We start from the raw sequence: 20711 nt of genomic DNA, 5'->3' as shown, positions 1-20711 counted from the left end.
AGCGGTCGGACCCCCCGCGATCTCAAACTTATCCCCTATCTCAAACTTATCCCCTATCCTTAGGATAGGGGATAAGTTTTTTTTTTTACCACTGGACTACCCCTTTAACAAAGTCCCGGCACCTGTGATAGCCCCTTTTATGGACAACAGTTGTTTCCATGATTCCTTACTTAGACGACCTTCTGATCAGAGTTCCAGCCAAGGCCCAGATCCTGGAGAGTCTTAGTCTCAACATCCAGCCCCTGTCTCTCTTCGGTAGGATGGTCATTCGGGACAAGTCCAACCGCTTTCCTGGTGCTCCAGTTCGACACGGCCTCTGCCCGCTTTCAACTCTGCTGACCAATCGTCTGACACTCTTATCAAGAGTCCGATGACTTCGGCACCCTGCTCCAGTTTCCATTTGCTTTTGCATGGATGTCCTGGGCCGGATAGCGGCGGCCGTGAAGGCCGTGTTATTTGCCCAGTTTCATCACCGACCTCTTCAATTGGTGATTTTCTTCCGGTGGGACAGGTCTCCATTGTCACTCGATAGTCTTGTCGGTCCCTTCTATGGTGGCTTTGTTTCCCCCCTGCTTTTTCGGGGGTGCTCCTTCCCGCCCTTCCCTGCCAGTCTGTCGGGCTGGGGAGGTGTTTTCAAGGACCGGCTGGTCTGGGACCTTGGTCCCTCGAGAAGCCCTTTTCCCCTTCAACATGTTGGGGCCTAGGGCTATCCTTTCTTTGCTTGCTTCTTTGGAAATTCCCTTCTGGGCGGAACTCAGGTTTCCGGCCATCTCAGCGCTTTTCATTCCGGGCGTTTCTGGGATGTGGTCTTTCTCAGCCGGTCCCCAGCCGTCCAAGGCGAGTGATCCCTACATCCAGGCGTGGACCTCTGCACGTCCCGCCACAACCAAGCGTTCCTCTTTCTTGGTCGGGCTTTGCCCTACCTTATCTGTTTATTGGTCGGGCTTTGCCCTACCTTATCTGTTTCCTCCCCTTTGTCTCTTTTCGGGGTCCTGAGGAAACTCACAGCAGAGGGCGTTCCCGCCATTCTCGTGGCCCAGACTGGCCCCGGCGGGCGTGGTACGTCGTCGTGGTCAGACTCCTGTACTACTTACCTCTGCATCTTCCCTATCGTCCAGACCTCCTATATCAGGTCTCCTGTGCCACCCCTATTTACCGTCTCTGCTTTTTTACGGCGAGGCCGTTGAGACAGCGGTTCTGAGGACCCGCGGTTTCTCTTCCCAAGTGGTTCACACCATGCTGAGGGCTCACAAGCCTTCCTTGCAAAGATTTACCACCATACCTGGTGGTCTTATTTCTGTTGGTGTGAAACTCAGCCTTTTTTCTCCGGTCATGGTTGGCTTTCGGCCGTTTCCATTCTTTTTCAACATTCTTTGGCATTCAATCATCATGTCCGAACCTAGTTCAGGGAGTGGCACAAGCTGCCCCTCCTTATCAGTCCCCTTTTTTCTCTTGGGACTTATACTTGGTCTTAGGTGCTCTGCAGGATGCCCCTTTTGACCCTCAGGGACATTTCTTTTCGCCTCCTTCCCCGGAAGGTGGCGTTCCTTATTGCTCTTACCTCTGTTAGGAGGGTGTCAGAGCTGGTAGCTCTCTCCTGCCGTTCTCCCTTCCTGGTGGTATACCAGGACAAGTTGTTTTTCGTCCAGGTCCGTCCTTCTTACCCGAGATGGTTTTTGACTTTTTCATCTCAATGAGAAAATCGTCCTACCGTCCTCTTGTCCGGCCCCTTCTCATCCCTGGAAGCGTTTGTTCCACAACTTGGTTGTGGTGAGGACTGTTCGGACTTATCTCTGTCACTCTTTCCTTTCGGCAGGGTGACCCCCTTTTTTGTTTTTCCGGAAGGTCATTGTATTTAGACAACCTGCTTCTACGACCACCATTTTTCGGTGGATCCGGTCTGCTCTTTTTGGGAGCTTACCGCTGCAAGGGGAAGATCCCATCCTTCAGGGGTTTGGCTCATTCCACCCATTATTCGGGGCATCCTGGGCCCTTCGCTACGTGGCTTCGGCCTTGCAGTTCTGTAAGGTGTCCGCGTGGTAATCTTTGTACACTTTCTCAAGGTGCTACCAGATTCATGCCTTCGCATCGGTTGATGCTACTCTGGGCTGTAAGATGTTGCAGATGGCGGTGGTCCAACCGTCCACCTGTCTGATTCCTTACCCACCCAAGGGACGGCTTTGGTACGTCCCATGGTCTGTGTCCCCCAATGGAGCCGATAGAGAAAAGGAGATTTTTTTTATGCTTACCGTAAAATCTTTCTCGAAGGATCCATTGGGGGACACAGCTCCCCCCTTTTTTCTGGTGTTCCTATTTCAGTTATCTGTCTGAAGGTGTGTTCAATTGCCTTTTCTTCTGATTGCTCGGACAGTTTGTGGTTTTCTCTTGACCTGTCGGTCTTCTCCTATTGCTCTGGGACTAAAACTGATTACCTCAGGTGCCTGTGGGCGGGTATACCCTGCTGGGAGGCGGCGACTTCTCTTGTTGCTATAGTGTCGAACCTCCTAGTGACAGCAGCATACACCCATGGTCTGTGTCCCCAATGGAGAAAGAGATTTTATGGTAAGCATAAAAAATCTCCTTTTTACACAGAGTACCCCTTTAAGTACCAGGTACCCTTTAAATATCATATATTGTTAAAAGCACTGTCCAAGGACCTCATTTTATTACCTAAAACAGAACCGCTCCTGTTCATTTGTCGTCTTTTGTTACTTTATGCCAATTCACAAGATTATAGTTAATATGTGTTATTGATTTAGGCTGTGTCAGCTTTGTTCTTTCACTATTCCTCTACAGGCCAAGACTGGAAGACTGCTCGAGGGCTGAAGTCATCATCTCTTCACATTTTGCAGCCTCTAGATATTGACGTGGAACTTTCAAAGGCCATGGTAGAGCGAGACAGTCGAATGCCTAGGTGAGGAATATCTCACATGCGTTCTGTTTTTATTAAAATTGACTCTATTTTGTGCAATGTGTTTTTATGCTTTCAGATAGCTGTTTATTGTTGCACTAGTGAGAAATACTCAACCTTGTTATTATTAATCTCCTATGAGCTTCTCAAATCTCTTTGACTATGTGCAGCTTCTCAAATCTCTTTGACTACTTGCAACTCATACCAACTAGAGAAAAAATGGAGTCATTCAAGAATATATATTTCAAATACAAATAAATCTTTATTAGATATTATAATTAAAAAACAGATGAGATTCCACCCAGGAGGGGGAAGACATAAAGGTGTCACTCAGCTGCCATAAAATTGCCTAATTGTTATTAGAATATGCATGATAACTGCCGTACATGATATAAATAAAACATAAAGTTACACAAGAATCACAAGCAATAGTTGATATGCAGGATGTAAATAACAGACATTTCCACTAGTCACAAGGCAGGCACCTAGAGCAACACCACCCCAACTCTTGCGTTTCGGCAAATGCCTTTGTCGAGATAGGGAACCCATTGGATGACATTAGTATAAATATCTTATGAGTTCTAATTACCCCTCCTACTCACCTGAGCGCACAGGTGAACTGGCACGGCTGCTGTGTACACGCCGGCCCCAGCGACTTTCAGGAGTGGCGTCCTGACCGGATCATGACCGGATCATGTGACACCGCGCACAAGGAGTCACGGGGCTCGCCGGACCAGCGCACGCACACTACTGTGCGCTCAGTGAGTGTATTCATCAAGTGTTTAAGAACCCCCCCTGAGGCTGCCTCTTTTAAAACCAGAGATAAATAATTCATAATACATTACAATCGATATAAGCATGAATAAAATACAATACAATACTGCAGAAATATATATAAATAAGGTTATGGGGTGAGTGCATATGGTAAAGTGCATAGATATGTGCGTATAATACTGACATAAAGTAAATGTGAATCATGGTGGAGCACAGGAGTGAAAAATTTCCAAAAATCATTAGACAATAATAATAATAGTACATAAAAGTACATCAATTATCGGTACTCCAATTAATAGTGGAAAGTGACTAGATATATATGTGTGAATATAAACTTAGAAGCAAAAAATTTATAATTAAATAAGTAATTTGCATATAGTACCAAAAAATATACTGTTCTATACTATCGATCTGCATGGACAGGTGCCTGCCTTGTGTATCGTGGTAATGTCTGTTATTTACAAGCTGTATATCAACTATTGCTTGTGATTCTTGTGTAACTTTAGGTTTTATTTAAACCATGTACGGCAGTTATCATGCATATACTAATAACAATTAGGCAATTTTATGGCAGCTGAGTGACACCTTTATGTCTTCCCCCTCCTGGGTGGAATCTCTCCTGTTTTTTAATTATAATATCTAATAAAGATTTATTTGTATTTGAAATATATATTCTTGAATGACTCCATTTTTTCTCTAGTTGGTATGTGTATGTATGGGAAGTCATATGGCACTACAAATCAGTGGGGCATCTATAGGCATTAATCCTAAACTTGATTGTTTTATACTTGAACCCTGTTGTATGAAAGACGTTCATCTACTTGCAACTCAGTACATTATTTTATCTGGACGAAGGCCGCATCTTGTTGCCCTTTTTCTGTTTTATAACACAGCAGTACACAGGATTAAGTAGGTCTAGATCCTTTCACTTCTGGCTTGCAGAAGTTTGGGGAATGGGGCATATAGAAAGGAGTTGAAATAAGTTAGTAAAATATGAATTATGATTTGTTATGTATCTAATATGTTTTAGCATATATCAACTCTTTACATGGGCTAGTTTAACCTAAAATCTATTTTTATAAGCAGAGAGGTATTTGTTACTCTGGATTGCTGAAGCTCATTTTCTGTCTGTAGGTTCAAGGTGTCTGGAGAGTTACCTTTGCTGCGTTTGAAGATCTCAGACTATAAAATCCAAGGAGTGTTTGAACTGGTTAACAGTATTCCCCTTCCCCAATCTCAGACTAGTAGTCCAACCATAAAGGAGAAAAAGGTAAAGTTTGATCACTGTGTTCTAGATATGCTATTGTTAGACTTTTGTCAGTGTTTACATCATTTTACAGTTTTTATTGAGCAGAAAACAGCACTCAATGTATCATGAATTGCAACTGTATTGTGATTCGGTTATTTGTTGCATGTTTTTTATGGGTGAAACACATATGAAACAAAATTTTTCACATTTGAAAATCACGCAGCCCTAAATTGCAATGTAAAACTATGGTGATTTGTTGTAAATCACATGTGGTACTCTAAGAGCTCAGCCTTATACTGCTCAGTTTCCTTGACTGGAATACCTTAAAGCTCTAATGCAATGAGGAGTTATAGACAAGGCTACATTTAGAGGGGTTTTCCAATACCACATATTGATGGCATCTTGTCAGGATAAGCCATCAGTATCTGATTGGCGAGATGTCATTACCTGGTAACCCTGTAACTCTGTTCTGCAGAGTCTCTGCAGCTGCTTTGAGTTCACCCTGCGAAATAAGCCCTACATAAATGACTCCTTTCACTGTAGTGGCCATAAATGTTTACTTCAGATCTTTTCTTAGTGAAAGAAATAGGAGCTAAGTAGTTACCTCAGCCACTGCACAGTAAACAGACTTCTACCTCTAGCTTGCATGGATCAGAAAGCGACATCTCTGCAGAACAGCTGATTGGCAGAGATGTCTGTTGTTGGCACCTCACTAATCCAGTATTGATAGCATATTGGGGTACATATTGGTAACTTTGAATAGTTTGTTTTTCAAGAGTGCATAAATGGGGGGGGGGGGGGGGGGGGAACAGCAATTCCACTATGCCGCTAGTGATATAAATGCTATGTTATCTTTTTTATTTTGTTACTATAACAGTTTTCAAGCATGCTTGAAAATGGCCGCAACTGGTGACCGAAACGTTGCACTTGTCTGATGGAATAAACTACTTACCTTTTACTGCATGCTACGGAGTGCTGCAGAATCCTTTTGTCTATATATATATATAAAATGTGTGTGTGTACAGGCTTCCAGGACGGCACCACTTATTAAGGAACCTCAAGGGTTAACTAAGTAAGATCCTATGTCTGGGAATGAGGCAGCAGAAGAGACATTGAAGTGTGGAGTCAGCAGAGGTGCTGGAAACAATTGATAAAAAGATGTGTCAGATACTATGTAACTACAGAACGAAAAGAGTTATCCGCACTCACCGCAAAGCTTCTGACTCTGTGATCCTAGATGGAGATGCTGACAGACCAGGGCAGATCAGGATGTCATGTTTTCTTACTTATGTTGAATCAAAACTTGTTGCTGCAGTCAATGCAGATTCTCGCCTTTTACAGGGTGCCTGGAACAATGTTAAAGCCAGAGACAGGAAGATCACCAGATTTTACTGAGACTTTAAGATCTACGTTCAGGGGTAGACTGCTTTGCCAAACCCTGGACAAAGGGGCTTTTATACATATTTCCCCCAATGTGGGTTTACTCGGGGGTGCTTCGGAGAGTCAGACAGTTAGTTATAGCACCATTTTGGCTAAGAAGAGTCTTGTTTTCTTTGTTCCAGACCTTTTCCATAGCCAGACCATGGGTCTTTCCAGAGATTCTGAATATTTTGTCTCAGGGGCCAGTAGTTCATCCATAATTGCAAAATCTACATCTAACATGGTTGTTGAAAGGCAATTGCTTAGAGACAAGGGGCCTTTTTGATAATGTTGTTACTACTTACTAACAAGCGGGTAAAGGGTCAACTCCCAAATTTATCTTAGATCATGGAAGGCATTTTGCAGATTTTCAGATAAGCTAGTGTACTTACTTTAGCCTTTGGCTATACCAGTAGTGTTTGATTTCTACATGAGGGATTATATAGGGTCTTAGACCAAGCAATATTTAATTGCCCTCACTACTGCATATGGTTATACTGGAGGAAAAAGTGGTACTATTGCTTGTCACAGCATTTCTACCCAGGATGATAAATAACTTCCACCGGTCCCAAGAAGTGATTCTACCTCTTTGTTCTAACCCAGTGGGAGGCCACGTTTTATAGTCTAGATGTGAGATGCTCTCCTTTACATAGACCTCACACATCCCTGTAGAGTCTCATTTCAACTTTTTTTCCCCCCCAATTCAGGGAAAAAATAAGGGTAAGACAGTGGCTAGATGGATAAAAAAAAAAAAAAAAGGCAATTGAGTTAGCCTATACAACTTCAGGTAAACCAGTCCCTACAGGGTTTGGAGTCCATTTTACCCGTTAAGTATCAAATTTCTGGGCGCAGAAGCTTCTTTAGAACATATATATGTAGGGCAGCCACCTGATGTTCACCCCATACTTTTTTTTTTAAACATTACCATTTCAAATTGTCATGTAGGAAGGATTTTTCTTTTGCCACAAAAGTCCTGTAGGCAGAAGCCACCAGGAAAGAGGATGCTCTCCAATGGTGCTGTCATTGGCTCTACAAAAAACAATTACTGGTATGTTATTTATGGTTTTCTGCCCTTGCCTCCACTACAGCACCACAGAAGTTTGGACCCATTGCCCTTATCAGGACAAGAAAGCACAGCAAGAGAAGTTAAAAGCCTATCCGATAGATACATGGGTCATGCTATGTTCAGGTCTGGTTTGTGGATTGATCTGGGTCCAGCCTCCCTCCCTCCCTCCAAATCCCAATGATCAGCTACATGTATTGCTCCTGGGTGGGGGACATGCCGTGCTCTTTCAGAAATTGTGTGTCTCAGGCAGCAAATGAACTCTCTCTAAATGCAGCGAGTGCACCAGTGGTTTGAATATTTCATGTGCAACATGCCTTTCTGCACGTAGGAATTTTGAAATATTGGCGGCATAGCTGCTTGGTGTGTCTTCATAATCTGAGATCTGAACACAGGCTCAGGAGAGGTGTATATCTACTATATATCCTGATCCCACAGAGATGACAGCAGTTCACAGATTGGGGAGTGGAGTGGAGGGGTCTGTGAGCTAGCAGGAATGATGTAATCTTGTAGCTGACCCAGGACTGACTTCCTCTGACACATTAAGCCCTGTCATTGTCTGTGGGCCATACTGGTGTTCACATGACCTAGTTAGAGTAATTAAATGCAGCTGTGTGGACTGAAACAAATGGCTTTTTACGACTAATGATGGTGGGTGTGCATGATATGGGCAAAAAAAGAAAAAAAAAGCCCAGAGTGATACTTTAAAAAAAAGATGGGGCATCTTTCCTGCAGGACATTGGGAAATGATTGCAAATGAAATCCAGTATTCCTTTGCCACCTATTACAAGTATGCATTCAGTGAGATTAAGTAGCTGGGGTTAATTAGAGGTTGGGTTTCATGAATCTGTTGATGAAGTATCATTTGTGTTTTGAGTATGGATGTTGAGGTTTCCCTCTTTTGGTACTAGAACGGAGTAATTACAGTCACCATGTACCCTGGTGGGTTGGACTTTGTGACCCGAAGGGCCCGGACAATGCCAGGGATTCACAGCCACCTCGGGACTAAAGCTGTTATTAAACAGCTGCGCATGCACCATGTGACCACCATCACATGATTGCAGGATCCATATTTAAAATACTACTCCGTTCCTGCCTTTAAGATGGTGCCGGATAGTGGAGTCCCAGTAGGTGCATGTGTGGTTTCTCACAATATGATTGGCTATAACAGTCAACGAGTGGTAATATTGAGAATGGGAATTTTGATAACGCTGGGTTAGCAGTGTATGCCATAAAAAGTATGTTACAAATGGTAATTATTAGGGATGCACCGAAATTTCTGATGCCAAAAATGATCGGCCAAAAATGTCCTTTATGCTAAGGGAATTTCCCACTGATATTTTTGATGGACGTGGCTTAACCCCTTTCTGACCTATGACGTACCAGTACATCATGGGACAGGTGAGGTGAATATGACATGAGCCTGTGAGTTGGGTCTGTGTCATAACCCGCTCTGATGTATATCATTTAAATGGTTTAAAGGCCAGTCATCCCTGGGGTCTAGGGTACCCATCTGCAGCTCTGCAATGTAAGCACGGGCTGCAGATGGGATGCTGGGTAAAAAGAGGGACTTTCCCGTCCTTCCTGGTCCTCGGTGGATTGATGATTGCTTATGGCTGCCATAGACAGCTCTTAGCAAACGAGCACCTAAAACACAGTCAATTAAATGCAATAGCATTACATTGATCTATGTAAGCCATCATAGGCCCCTAGGTATGGCACTTGCTGCTGAGGGATGGCACTTGCACTTCCCGCAGCTGCGGAAATTTATCGGACTACTACTCCCATCATGGACAGACTCTGCCCATGATGGGAGTTGTAGTCCAGGGGCTGAGGTGCAGATCGCACCGGGTCATTCTGCAGAGACCAACTGCGATCCGCATTTAAGTTAACAAGCCGGCAGTACATGCCACTACATCGCGCTGCCGCCGGCTTCTATATACACTGCCATAATTCATAATCCCCGCCGCCGGAACACAGGAGCTCTGATTGTTGAATTGCTATTGTCCAATCAGAGCTCCTGTCTCCCGGCGGCAAGGATTATGAATTATGAGAGTGTATACAGGAGCCGGCAGCAGCGCGATATAGCGGCATGTACCGCCGGCTTGTTAAATGCGGATCGCAGTCCGTCTCTGCAGAATGACCCGGTGCGATCCGCACCTCAGCCCCTGGACTAGAACTCCCATCATGGGCAGAGTCTGTCCATGATGGGAGTAGTAGTCCTAAAAGTCCCACAGCTGGGCGATGTGCGAGTGCCATCCCTCAGCAGCGCTGCGGTACTACAACTATTCCCATCATGGGACAGACTCTGTCCCATGATAAAAGTAGTAGTCCAAGGGCAGAGGGACAGATCTCTGTTCAAATTATGCATTTTGCATAATGGGAACAGAGCAGTGTGTTCCTAAACAGGGAGACTCCAGCTGTTGATTAACTACAGCCCCCCATGATGGGAGTTGTAGTTTAGCAACAATTGGTTGGAGGCTCCCTGTTTAGGAACATGCTGCATTATGTGCGCTCTTCCCAGAGGAGAGCGCAAAAATGTACTAACCCATATTTCTTGTTTTTCTCTTCTTCTCATTTCAGATACATGAATGCGGAGGACTACGTCAGATTCGATGGACTGCGACGATGACCAGCGTTTTCTTAATTTCAATAAAATGGTTAACGGAGGCTGTGGGGGCTGTTTTTTTCAATGTGTCGTGTTTTTTTATAATTTAATTTTCAGGGTTAGTATTGGAAGCTGTCTTTTAGACTGAATCCATTACTAAGCCGGGGCTTAGTGTTAGCCCCAAAATCAGCTAGCGCTAACCTCCAATTATTACCCCGGTACCCACCGCCACAGGGGAGCTGGGAAGAGCCAGAGCAACATGCCCTGAGCGTCAAAAATGGCGCTCCTGAGCCTAGGGGGTAACAGGCTGCCATTATTTAGGCTGGGGAGGGCCAGTAACAATGGTCCTCGCCCACACTGGTAACGTCAGGATGTTGCTGCTTGGTTGTTATCTGGCTGATAATGAAAATAGGGCGAACCCTATGCGTTTTTTTTTTTGTTTGTTTTTTTAAATAATATTTTTTTTTTAAAGTGTGTGGTTCCTTCATTTTATCATTATCAGCCAGATACCAACCAAGCAGCAAAAACTTGACGTTAACACGGTGGGCGAGGACCATTGTTACTGGCCCTCCTCAGCCTAAATAACACCAGCCTGTTTCCGCCTAGGCCCATGAGTGCCATTTTGATGCTTCGGGCCAGTTGGTACCGGCTCTTCCCGAAACCCCTGTGGTGGTGAGTACCGGGGTAATAATTGCGGGTTAGCGCTAGCTGTTTTGGGGGCTAACGCTAAGCCCCAGCTTAGTAATGGACTCTGTCAATAAGACCGGCTTCCACTACTAAGCCTGAAAATTCAATTATAAAAAACACAACACATTGAAAAAAAATGTTTATAAAAAAAAAAAAACTCCCCCACAGCCCTCGTTAACCCTTTTATTGACATTTAAAAATTTTTAAAAAAATATTCATCGTCGCAATCCACCAAATCTGACACAGTCCTCTGCATTCACGTATCTAAATTTCGAATAAACAAAAAGTTTAGTACATATTTTTTGTTTCCACACACCAGCAAAAGCAGGAACGCAGGAAAAAGCTGGGACAGTTTTTCTGGCGTTTTTGCTGATAGACAAAAAACCTCAATGGAATCCTTGCCTCAAAGCAATAGAACAAAATTCCTGTGTTCACTTTTCCTGTGAGGTAAAGAAGGCGTGTATGGTAGAGTGAGGGGGGAGGGGGGCGTTTCTATATTTGAACAATATTTATCAAAGGAGTGCACAGCCTTTGTAAATTCTGAGCAAGAGTGTAAATTAGACAAGCAGTGTAAAGGGGTAGATGTGTGTCTACAATAGACACCTACTGATTAATCTCCCCCATAGTTCATAAGGTTGAAAAAAGACCACAAAGAGTCCACAAAGTTCAACCTATAACCCTAATAAGTCCCTACTGAGTTGAGTTGATCCAGAGGAAGTTTGAGGCTGTAGCACTCGGCTGGAAAAGCCGGCCTCCCGCTAAAAAAATCTGAAGGGGGGTTGGGGGGGGGGGGGGGGGGTCCCAGAGGTCAGATCCCATGATTAGACACTTAGCCCCTTTAATTTACTGTTTTGCATTGGTATGTTTTGTTTAATTAATTGAATTGAAAATGTTGGCCAATTTTTCCGTTATTTAATAATAAAACAATTTATATTAATATTATTAGCAGGGAGTTTTTCATTTCAGATTACTTAAATTCACGAATATATTTCACAAAAAAATTCTGATTATACAATTTTCCTAAATTATATTTTAAAAAAGTGGGCGGGACAATGCATTTTCGGTTTCGTACAGCCTAAATAGTTTGTTACCGCCCAAAATTTCTATTTCTGTGCATCCCTAGTAATTATGATGATTATGCAAATGCCTTCTGGGTTATTGATGCCTTTCACTTATTTCTATGATTGTTTTGTTAGCACTACCATTTTTTTTTAATTACGATTACAGTAAGGATGGACACTGTTTACATATGAGCTATATGTTTTATATATGCAGTCATTTTATGATTATCCTTTTACTGTATAGGAAATTATTACACTAGGAGTTTGTTCATTTGCACATTATTCATTGTTTTCACTAATCGAATAATTATCACATGAACGAAGAGTGTGTAGAAAATGTATCACAAATCTGTACTTGAAAAAGACTTCATAAGGGACACCCTGTCTTCTATCTTCAAAAGAGTGCTGCTGGATTTTGGTTGATAGATAGATTGATGGATAGAAATGCAAGACAGTGTCCTCCTTGGATTTGGAAATGGAATGGGGCCAGCTGTCAAAATCAGATCTGATTAGTTTAGACACAGTGGGGATAAGAGGAAGAAAAATTTTCTTCAAATTAAATCTCTCTTGAAGGCCGTGAGTAAAGCTATAGCAATTGAGGAAATCCACAAGGAACCTTTTATTCAAGATGGGCTCTTTGTAGGTCTCAGGACACAAAAGAAACCAGTCTCCCTTGTGCATGAGAGCCTTCCCTCTCTTATTCAAGCTAAATGGAATTGACCAAAAAAGGAAAGTATCCATGCCAGGAGAAATGAAAAGTCAACATTTACTCAGTGATGAAGATATTAATGACCGGCAAGAAGTCCCTAAGATCAATACTCCCGTACCAAAAGTTGCAAAGAAGACAAATTGTAGAATGTCGCTGGGTGCACAAAGATGATGTGTGTGTATGGATGAATCACCTAAAATACCATCTTTGGGGGAAAATGCCTTGATCAAATTATTGCTCCCCTTACTTACTAAGACAAACTATTGGATTTCTTGTGAATTCTCCCACAGAATACAGAAATTGGGGATCAGGGTCGTGAATATTTGGATAACGTATGTTTATTTCAGTATGTAATGTATAAAGTTAATATACTTGTGAACTGTGAATCACAGGGCCCTTGTGAATCAACAGAAACACAAAATGGTTGTTCAGTGGTTAATACAATAAAAATTTAATCATGGCAAATAGTGTTATTACAATAAAATATTGCTTTTAAAACACAAAATAATAATTTAAATAAGTGTCAACACATCTATAGGAATGAAAGCAATGGTTTAGGGATTTGTAAAAATGCAGTGATTTCTCTGATAGTTTTGGTTCGCTATTTCCACAATTATTTTGTATCCAGTTAGAATAAATAGTAAATGTCTTGAATAAAGAATGCAGCGATTTGTTCAAAGTTAGTTAGTGGCAATTGTATCAATTGACTTTAGAATGAAACAAATCTGGATCCTCTATGCAGAGGGCTCGCTGTTGGAGACACAGCCGTCTCCCAATTGCGCAGTGGCAGTGTTAGGTTCAATAAGAACAGCGCTTTAAAATTGTAGTCAGAATGGGTACCTTCTGTAGATTGTGCTGATCGCCGGACGAGTCCCAGTCCCTGGGCAGAGGGTGCGCTGCCAGAGACTCGGCCGTCTCAGATGTGCAGCGGCAGCAGTGGGCTCAGTCCGTGGATACTGCAGCGGTTCTCCGTTGTATTCTTGTCGAAAAGGTTGATGTGACACTTGGATTGTTTGTGGTTGAAGCTGGACGCGTTTCAGGTCCTCCTTAGGACCTTTCTTCAGCAGCTAAACATATGTAATGTCTCTGGGGATCATTTGGTGGAATATATACCAGTAACTCCTCCCCTGTTAGAAGGTATCATATCCAATTAGCACAAATGGGATATGTGAAACAGGTGGGAAATTCTACTAATGGTAAGTGGAAACAGTATATTTGACATTGGAAATGTTATTGCGACATGTTGTATGTAGATAATTCTATATTTGTATACATAATAAAATAAATGGTAAAGTAAAACAGACAAGGTGAAAGTGTATATATAAATGATTTGGAATCAAGTATTAAAAATGTAGTCTTCTACCCTAGGGTGTTTATGTATAATGAGTAAATATTTTTGTTTTATTGTTTCGTTGTTATATTCTTAGAAAATTAGAAAATGGTATATCTATACATGTATCTTTAATTGATGTGATACAAAAAGGTGTATACACTATATTCTGTGTATATATAAAGCTTTATATCTCGGAATGATTGAAGTGGTGTGTGCATTTGAAATAGGTATCATTGGTGAAGATTTATGACTAAAGAGTGTTGGTAACAGGTTCTTTGGACTGGAAAAAAAAATTTGCTTACTTACCTGTAGCAAAAAAAAAAATTTGAAATGATGAAAATATTGACAGATTAAAAAATTATGAATTAAAAATTTGTATAAAATAATAATAAAATTGTAAATTAATAGAGATGCCAAAATAGCAAATATATACTGCTGTGGTCTCTCAAACTCTATTTTGGGCTATATCGAGTCGATGTCAGGAGGAGGTCCCGACCGAGGATGTGCTGGAGTGCACAGCGTAACGCTGGTAGGTCGTCGCAAGGGACCACCTCCTAATCAAGAAAGTCGAGCACTTCCATTTCGCTATTGAGTCCCTTGGGTGCCAACAAATCAAATTTGAATATTTTTCTAGATTCTGCTCTTGACATCTTGCCTATATAGTTGCCTCCTTGCCAATCATGCTGGATAAATTGAATGGCTGCATATTTTAGTTTATTAGGATTACCTTGGTGGAATTGTTTGTAGTGGACCGAAATTGGATGTTTATTATTTTGTTTTTTTATGTTTTATCTATGTTCCAATATGCGGGTTTTTAAGGCCCGTGAGGTACGGCCTATGTGTTGTTTATTACAGGGGCATTCGATTACATAAATGAACCCCTTACTGGTACAATTGAGAAAATCGGTAATCTGGTGTATGAAATTATTGATAGAGGACTTGATTTGTGAGGGAAATGGCTTCTATTTAAAATTGTTCGTTGTGGGTGCAATTAAGTTTTAAACTTTGATATTGGCTAGTGGGCACGTTCATCGGGGAAGATGACAGCTAGTGTGGCGTATAAACCCGTTCTTGGCCACAGGTTTATGGTATGTGCTACATATTAATTTGTTACTGTTGGCTTATATTAATAAATCCAAAAATTCTACTGATGTGGAACTAATATTAGGAGTGAATTTTAAATTGAGATCATTATTATCATTATTACACTAGCTGTCATCTTCCCCGATGGCTAGTGAACGTGCCCACTAGCCAATATCAAAGATTAAAACTTAATTGCACCCACAACGAACAATTTTAAATAGAAGCCATTTCCCTCACAAATCAATTCCTCCCAAAGATTATCCATTGACAGGTCTAGAACAATCCCTTACAGAAGTACGTAGTCTGGATAGGTCTACATTCTTTACCCCTAAAATACCAAACGCATCCCCATCAAAAGAACAAGATCTTCCTAAACTCATCATTCCTTTTAATACACAATATCACAAGATAGAAAAGATTATTAAAAAATATTGGCCATTACTCTGTGAAGACAAGACACTCAATCCATTTCTCCCTAACAAGCCATTCATCATCTATACTAGAGCCCTGAACTTAGGCATTAAAATAGCACCCACGGTCCACACATCAAAGCCCAAGCCAAGATCTTCATCTACTCTAGTAGACCTAAAAGGATTCTATAGGTGCGGACAATGTCCCAATTGTAAAGCGACTCTATTTGATAAAAGAACTCTAGAAATCAAATCCTCTATCAATAATTTCGTACACAAGATTACCGATTTTCTCAATTGTGCCAGTAAGGGTGTCATTTATGTAATCGAATGCCCCTGTAATAAACAACACATAGGCCGTACCTCACGGGCCTTAAAAACCCGCATATTGGAACATAGATACAACATAAAAAAACAGCATGATAAACATCCACTCTCGGCCCACTACACACAATTCCACCAAGGTAATCCTAATAAACTAAAATATGCAGCCATTCAATTGATCCAGCATGATTGGCGAGGAGACAACTATATAGGCAAGATGTCAAGAGCAGAATCTAGAAAAATATTCTAATTCGTTTTGTTGGCACCCAAGGGACTCAATAGCGAAATGGAAGTGTTCGGCTTTCTTGATTAGGAAGTAATCCCTTGCAACGACCCACTGGCGTTAGGCTGTGCACTCCAGCACTCCGGTGTGTCCTTGGTCGGGACCACCTCCTGACATCAACTCGATATAGCCCAAGATAGAGTTTGAGAGACCACAGCAGTATATATTTGCTATTTTGGCATCTCAATTTACAATTTTATTATTTTTTACAAATTTTTCATTCATAATTTTTTAATCTGTCAATATTTTCAACGTTTTCATTATTTCCATTTTTTTTTTTTTTTTTTGCTACAGGTAACTGAGCAAATTTTTTTTTCCAGTCCAATGAACCTGCTACCAACACTCTTTAGTCATAAATCTTCACCAATGATTCCTATTTCAAATGCACACACCACTTCAATCATTCAGAGATATAAAGCTTTAGACACACAGAATATACCGTATTTACTCGAGTATAAGCCGACCCGAATATAAGCCGAGGCCCCTAATTTCACCCCAAAAACCCAGGAAAAGTTATTGACTCGACTATAAGCCTAGGGTGGGAAATACATCATCCCCCCGGTCATCATCCAGGCCCCCGTCATTAACACCCTCATCATCATCCCCCCCTTCATCATTACCCTGTCATCATCCCCCCCCTTCATCATTACCCTGTCATCATCCCCCCCCCCTTCATTATTACCCTGTCATCATCCCACACCACCCCCTTCATCATCACCGCTTGTCAATGTCTGATTTAATAGTGGTCTTTAACCTGCGGACCTCCAGATGTTCCAAAACTACAACTCCCAGCATGCCCAGACAGCCATTGTCTGTCCGGGCATGCTGGGAGTTGTAGTTTTGAAGCATCTGGAGGTCCGCAGGTTGAAGACCACTGCCCGGGCCTTCGTCATCATCCAGCCCCCCCATCCCCCCTTTAGTTTTGTACTCACCTCCGCTCGGCGGGACGTTAGGGTGAGCTGGTCCGGGCCATCTGTGCTGCAGGACCGTCCGGTGGGGAGGGATAGTCGTTCCGGGCTGTCCATCTTCACGGGCCTCTTCTTCGTGCCCGCCCCCGGAATAATGACGTTGCTTTGACGACGACGCACAGGGACGCAACGTCCCTGTGCGTAGTCGTCAAGGCAACATCATTATTCCGGGGGCGGGCACGAAGTGCGGAGAAGAGGCCCCCCCAGTGAAAATGGACAGCCCGGAACGACTATCCCTCCCCACCGAACGGTCCTGCAGCACAGATGGCCCAGACCAGCTCACCCACAAAACTAAAGGGGGATGGGGGGCTGGATGATGACGAAGGCCTGGGCAGTGGTCTTCAACCTGCGGACCTCCAGATGTTTAAAAACTACAACTCCCAGCATGCCCGGACAACCGATAACTGTCCGGGCATGCTGGGAGTGGTAGTTTTGAAACATCTGGAGGTCCGCAGGTTGAAGACCACTGAGGGCGGAGAGTTCACTCGAGTATAAGCCGAAGGGGGTGTTTTCAGCACGAAAAATCGTGCTGAAAATCTTGGCTTATACTCGGTATATACGGTAGTGTATACACCTTTTTGTATCACATCACTTAAAGATGCATGTATAGATATACCGTTTTCTAATTTTCTAAGAATATAACAATGAAACAATAAAACAAAAATGTTTACTTATTATACATAAACACCCTAGGGTAGAAGACTACATTTTTAATACTTCATTCCAAATCATTTATATATACACTTTCACCTTGCCTGTTATACTTTACCATTTATTTTATTACGTATACAAATATAGAATTATCTACATACAACATGTCGCATTAACATTTCCAATGTCAAATATACTGTTTCCACTTACCATTAGTAGAATTTCCCACCTGTTTCACATATCCCATTTGTGCTAATTGGATGTGACACCTTCTAACAGGGGAGGAGTTACTGGTATATATTCCACAAAATGATCCCCAGAGACATTACATATGTTTAGCTGCTGAAGAAAGGTCCTAAGGAGGACCTGAATCGCGTGCAGCTTCGACCACAAACAATCCAAGTGTCACATCAACCTTTTAGAAAGGAATACAACGGAGAACCGCTGCAGTATCCACGGACTGAGCCCACTGCTGCCGCTGCACATCTGAGACGGGCGAGTCTCTAGCAGCGCACCCTCTGCCCAGGGACTGGGGCTCGTCCGGCGATCAGCACAATCTACAGAAGGTACCCATTCTGACTTGAATTTTAAAGCCCTGTTCTTATTGAACCTAACACTGCCACTGCGCAATTGGGAGACGGCTGTGTCTCTAACAGCGAGCCCTCTGCATAGAGGATCCAGATTTGTTACATTCTAAAGTCAATTGATACAATTGCCACTAACTAACTTTGCACAAATCGCTGCATTCTTTATTCAAGACATTTACTATTTATTCTAACTGGATACAAAATAATTGTGGAAATAGCAAACCAAGACTATCAGATAAATCACTGCATTTTTACAAATCCCTAAACCATTGCTTTCATTCCTATAGATGTGTTGACACTTATTTAAATGATTATTTTATGTGTTTTAAAAGCAATATTTTATTGTAATAACCCTTTTTATTTGCCATGATTTTAATTTTATTGTATTATCCATTGAACAACCATTTTGTGCTTCTGTTGATTCACAAGGGCCCTTTGATTCACAGTTCACAAGTTTATTAACTTTATACATTACATACTGAAATAAACATACGTTATCCTAATATTCACGACCCTGATCCCCAATTTCTGTATTCTATTTCACATTTTTTGGCACCGTGGGTATAGGTGTTATTTGGGCAGCTCGAGTCTCCGGTTGCCAGGTCAATAAGAGCCTCTCTACCACTCTCGATTCTCCCACAGAGTCAGAAAGGATTGTAGCAGGAGGATAGGCCATCATTAATTAATAAAGTAAAGTCCTGTGGCTTAAGATGTGGTTTGCATGACAGTCTTTAAAGGCAAACGTTGTGACTTTCCATTTAAAGATATGTCTCCAAGCGACACTCTGCTTACACCTCTGTACAGGTCAGGAACTGTCTAGAGCAGGATAGGTTTGGTATGGGGATTTGCTCCTGCTCTGCACAGTTCCTGACATGGACAGAGGTGTCAGTAGAGAGCACTGTGGTCAGACAGGAAAGAAATTCAAAAAGAAAAACTTCCTCTGGAGCATACAGCAGCTGATAAGTAATGGAAGGATTAAGCTTTTTAAATGGATGTAATTTACAAATCTGTTTACCTTCTTGATACCAGTTGATAAAAAAAAAAATTCTGTCGGAGTACTGCTTTTAACCATTTGAGGACGGAGCAATTTTTCATTTTTGCACTTTCATTTTTTTTCCTTCTACCCTTCTAAAAATCATAACACTTTAGATTTTCAACCTAAAGACCCATATGAGGGCTTGTTTTTTGCACCACCAGTTTTACTTTTTAGTACTGTCAATCATTTCACCACCAAATCTATGGCAAAACCAGAAAAAAATTTTGTGAGGAAAGATTTTATTTTTTTTTTTAAACGCCATTTTATAACTTTTGGGGGCTTCCAATTCTACGCAGTGCAATTTAAAAATGACACCTTATCTTTATTCTGTAGGTCCATACGATTAAAATGAAACCCAACTTATATAGGTTTGATTTTGTATTACCTGTTTTTAAAATGTATACATTTTTGTTTGAAAATTAGAATGTTAAAATAGTCCTCTTCTGACCACTATAACTTTTTAACTTTTCCATATACAGGGCTATATATGAGGGCAATTTTTTTTGCACTGTGGTTTAAAGTTTTTATCGGTACCATTTATTATTTTTATGGGACTTCTTGATAGTTTTTAAAATATTTTTATTTTATTTTTTTTAGGGTATGCAAAGTGACCAAAAATACGCAATTTTGGACTTTGGACATTTTTTAGGTTTATGCCACTGACCGTGTGGTTTAAGTATGGGATTATCTGCTCGGGCCAGCTCCCGTGTGCTGCTGCAGGCGCGGGCCGGCCAGATCAGGTAAAAACAAATTTAAATACTAAAATTCTGTGTTTCCCAAACAGGGTTCCCAAAACTCCCAGCATGCCCGGACCGGCAAAGGCTGTCCGGTCATGCTGGGAGTAGTAGGTTCACAACAACTGGAGGCACCCTGGTAGGAAAACACTGAGCTAAGTAAAAGGGCACAGGGAGAAAAATAAAAACCACCTGCTAACCTACTCCCGATCCCTGCAGATGCCGTTTCCCTCCGTGCTGTCCGATGTCCCATCTCTTATCTCTTCTCCATACAAGCAGTAGGACCTTTCCCTTTCCAGCCAATCACTGGCCGCAGCGGTGTCACGTGTCCAGCCAGTGATTGTCTCATGGAGAAACGTCTTTGTCAGCAGCAAACACACTAGGTTGTTGATTTGAAAACCGCCCGGGAAACCTAGTGTATTGCTGAAGTACTAAATGTGACAGGCGGGGGGAATGCGACAGGGATAGATTGTGACGGGGGGAGTATGTGACGGGGGGAGTATGTGACGGGGGGAGTATGTGACGGGGGGAGTATGTGACGGGGGGAGTATGTGACGGGGGGAGTATGTGACACGGGGGGGAGTATGTGACACGGGGGGGAGTATGTGACACGGGGGGGAGTATGTGACATGGGGGGAATGTGACATGGGGGGAATGTGACGAGGGCGGGAGGAATGTGATGGGGAAGAAATGTGACAGGGGGAAGATGTGATGGGAGAAGATGTGACCATTAGGGGAGAATGTGACAGGGGGAGATAGAAATTAAACGGAGGAGATGTGAAATGGGCGGTGTGCATAAAATGTGTGAATAGTTCTAAAAG

At 42.2% G+C, this 20711-nt stretch overlaps 1 protein-coding gene across 6 annotated transcripts in view; it reads left to right on the top strand.

Annotated features, from left to right (window-relative positions):
- VPS13C (vacuolar protein sorting 13 homolog C) overlaps positions 1-20711 on the top strand; it is a 773393-nt gene that overhangs the window by 242554 nt on the left and 510128 nt on the right. For all 6 annotated transcript variants that reach the window (XM_056572804.1, XM_056572802.1, XM_056572807.1 and 3 more), the window contains 2 exons: positions 2797-2914; positions 4820-4955. In XM_056572804.1, coding sequence (XP_056428779.1) covers positions 2797-2914; positions 4820-4955 — 254 coding nt within the window. The remainder of the gene's footprint in view (positions 1-2796; positions 2915-4819; positions 4956-20711) is intronic.

The sequence above is a fragment of the Hyla sarda genome, chromosome 4, assembly GCF_029499605.1.
Source record: "Hyla sarda isolate aHylSar1 chromosome 4, aHylSar1.hap1, whole genome shotgun sequence".
Classification (NCBI taxonomy): Eukaryota; Metazoa; Chordata; class Amphibia; order Anura; family Hylidae; genus Hyla; species Hyla sarda.
The sequence above is the reverse complement of the archived record's forward strand: the minus strand, read 5'-3'. Positions and strand labels throughout refer to the sequence as shown.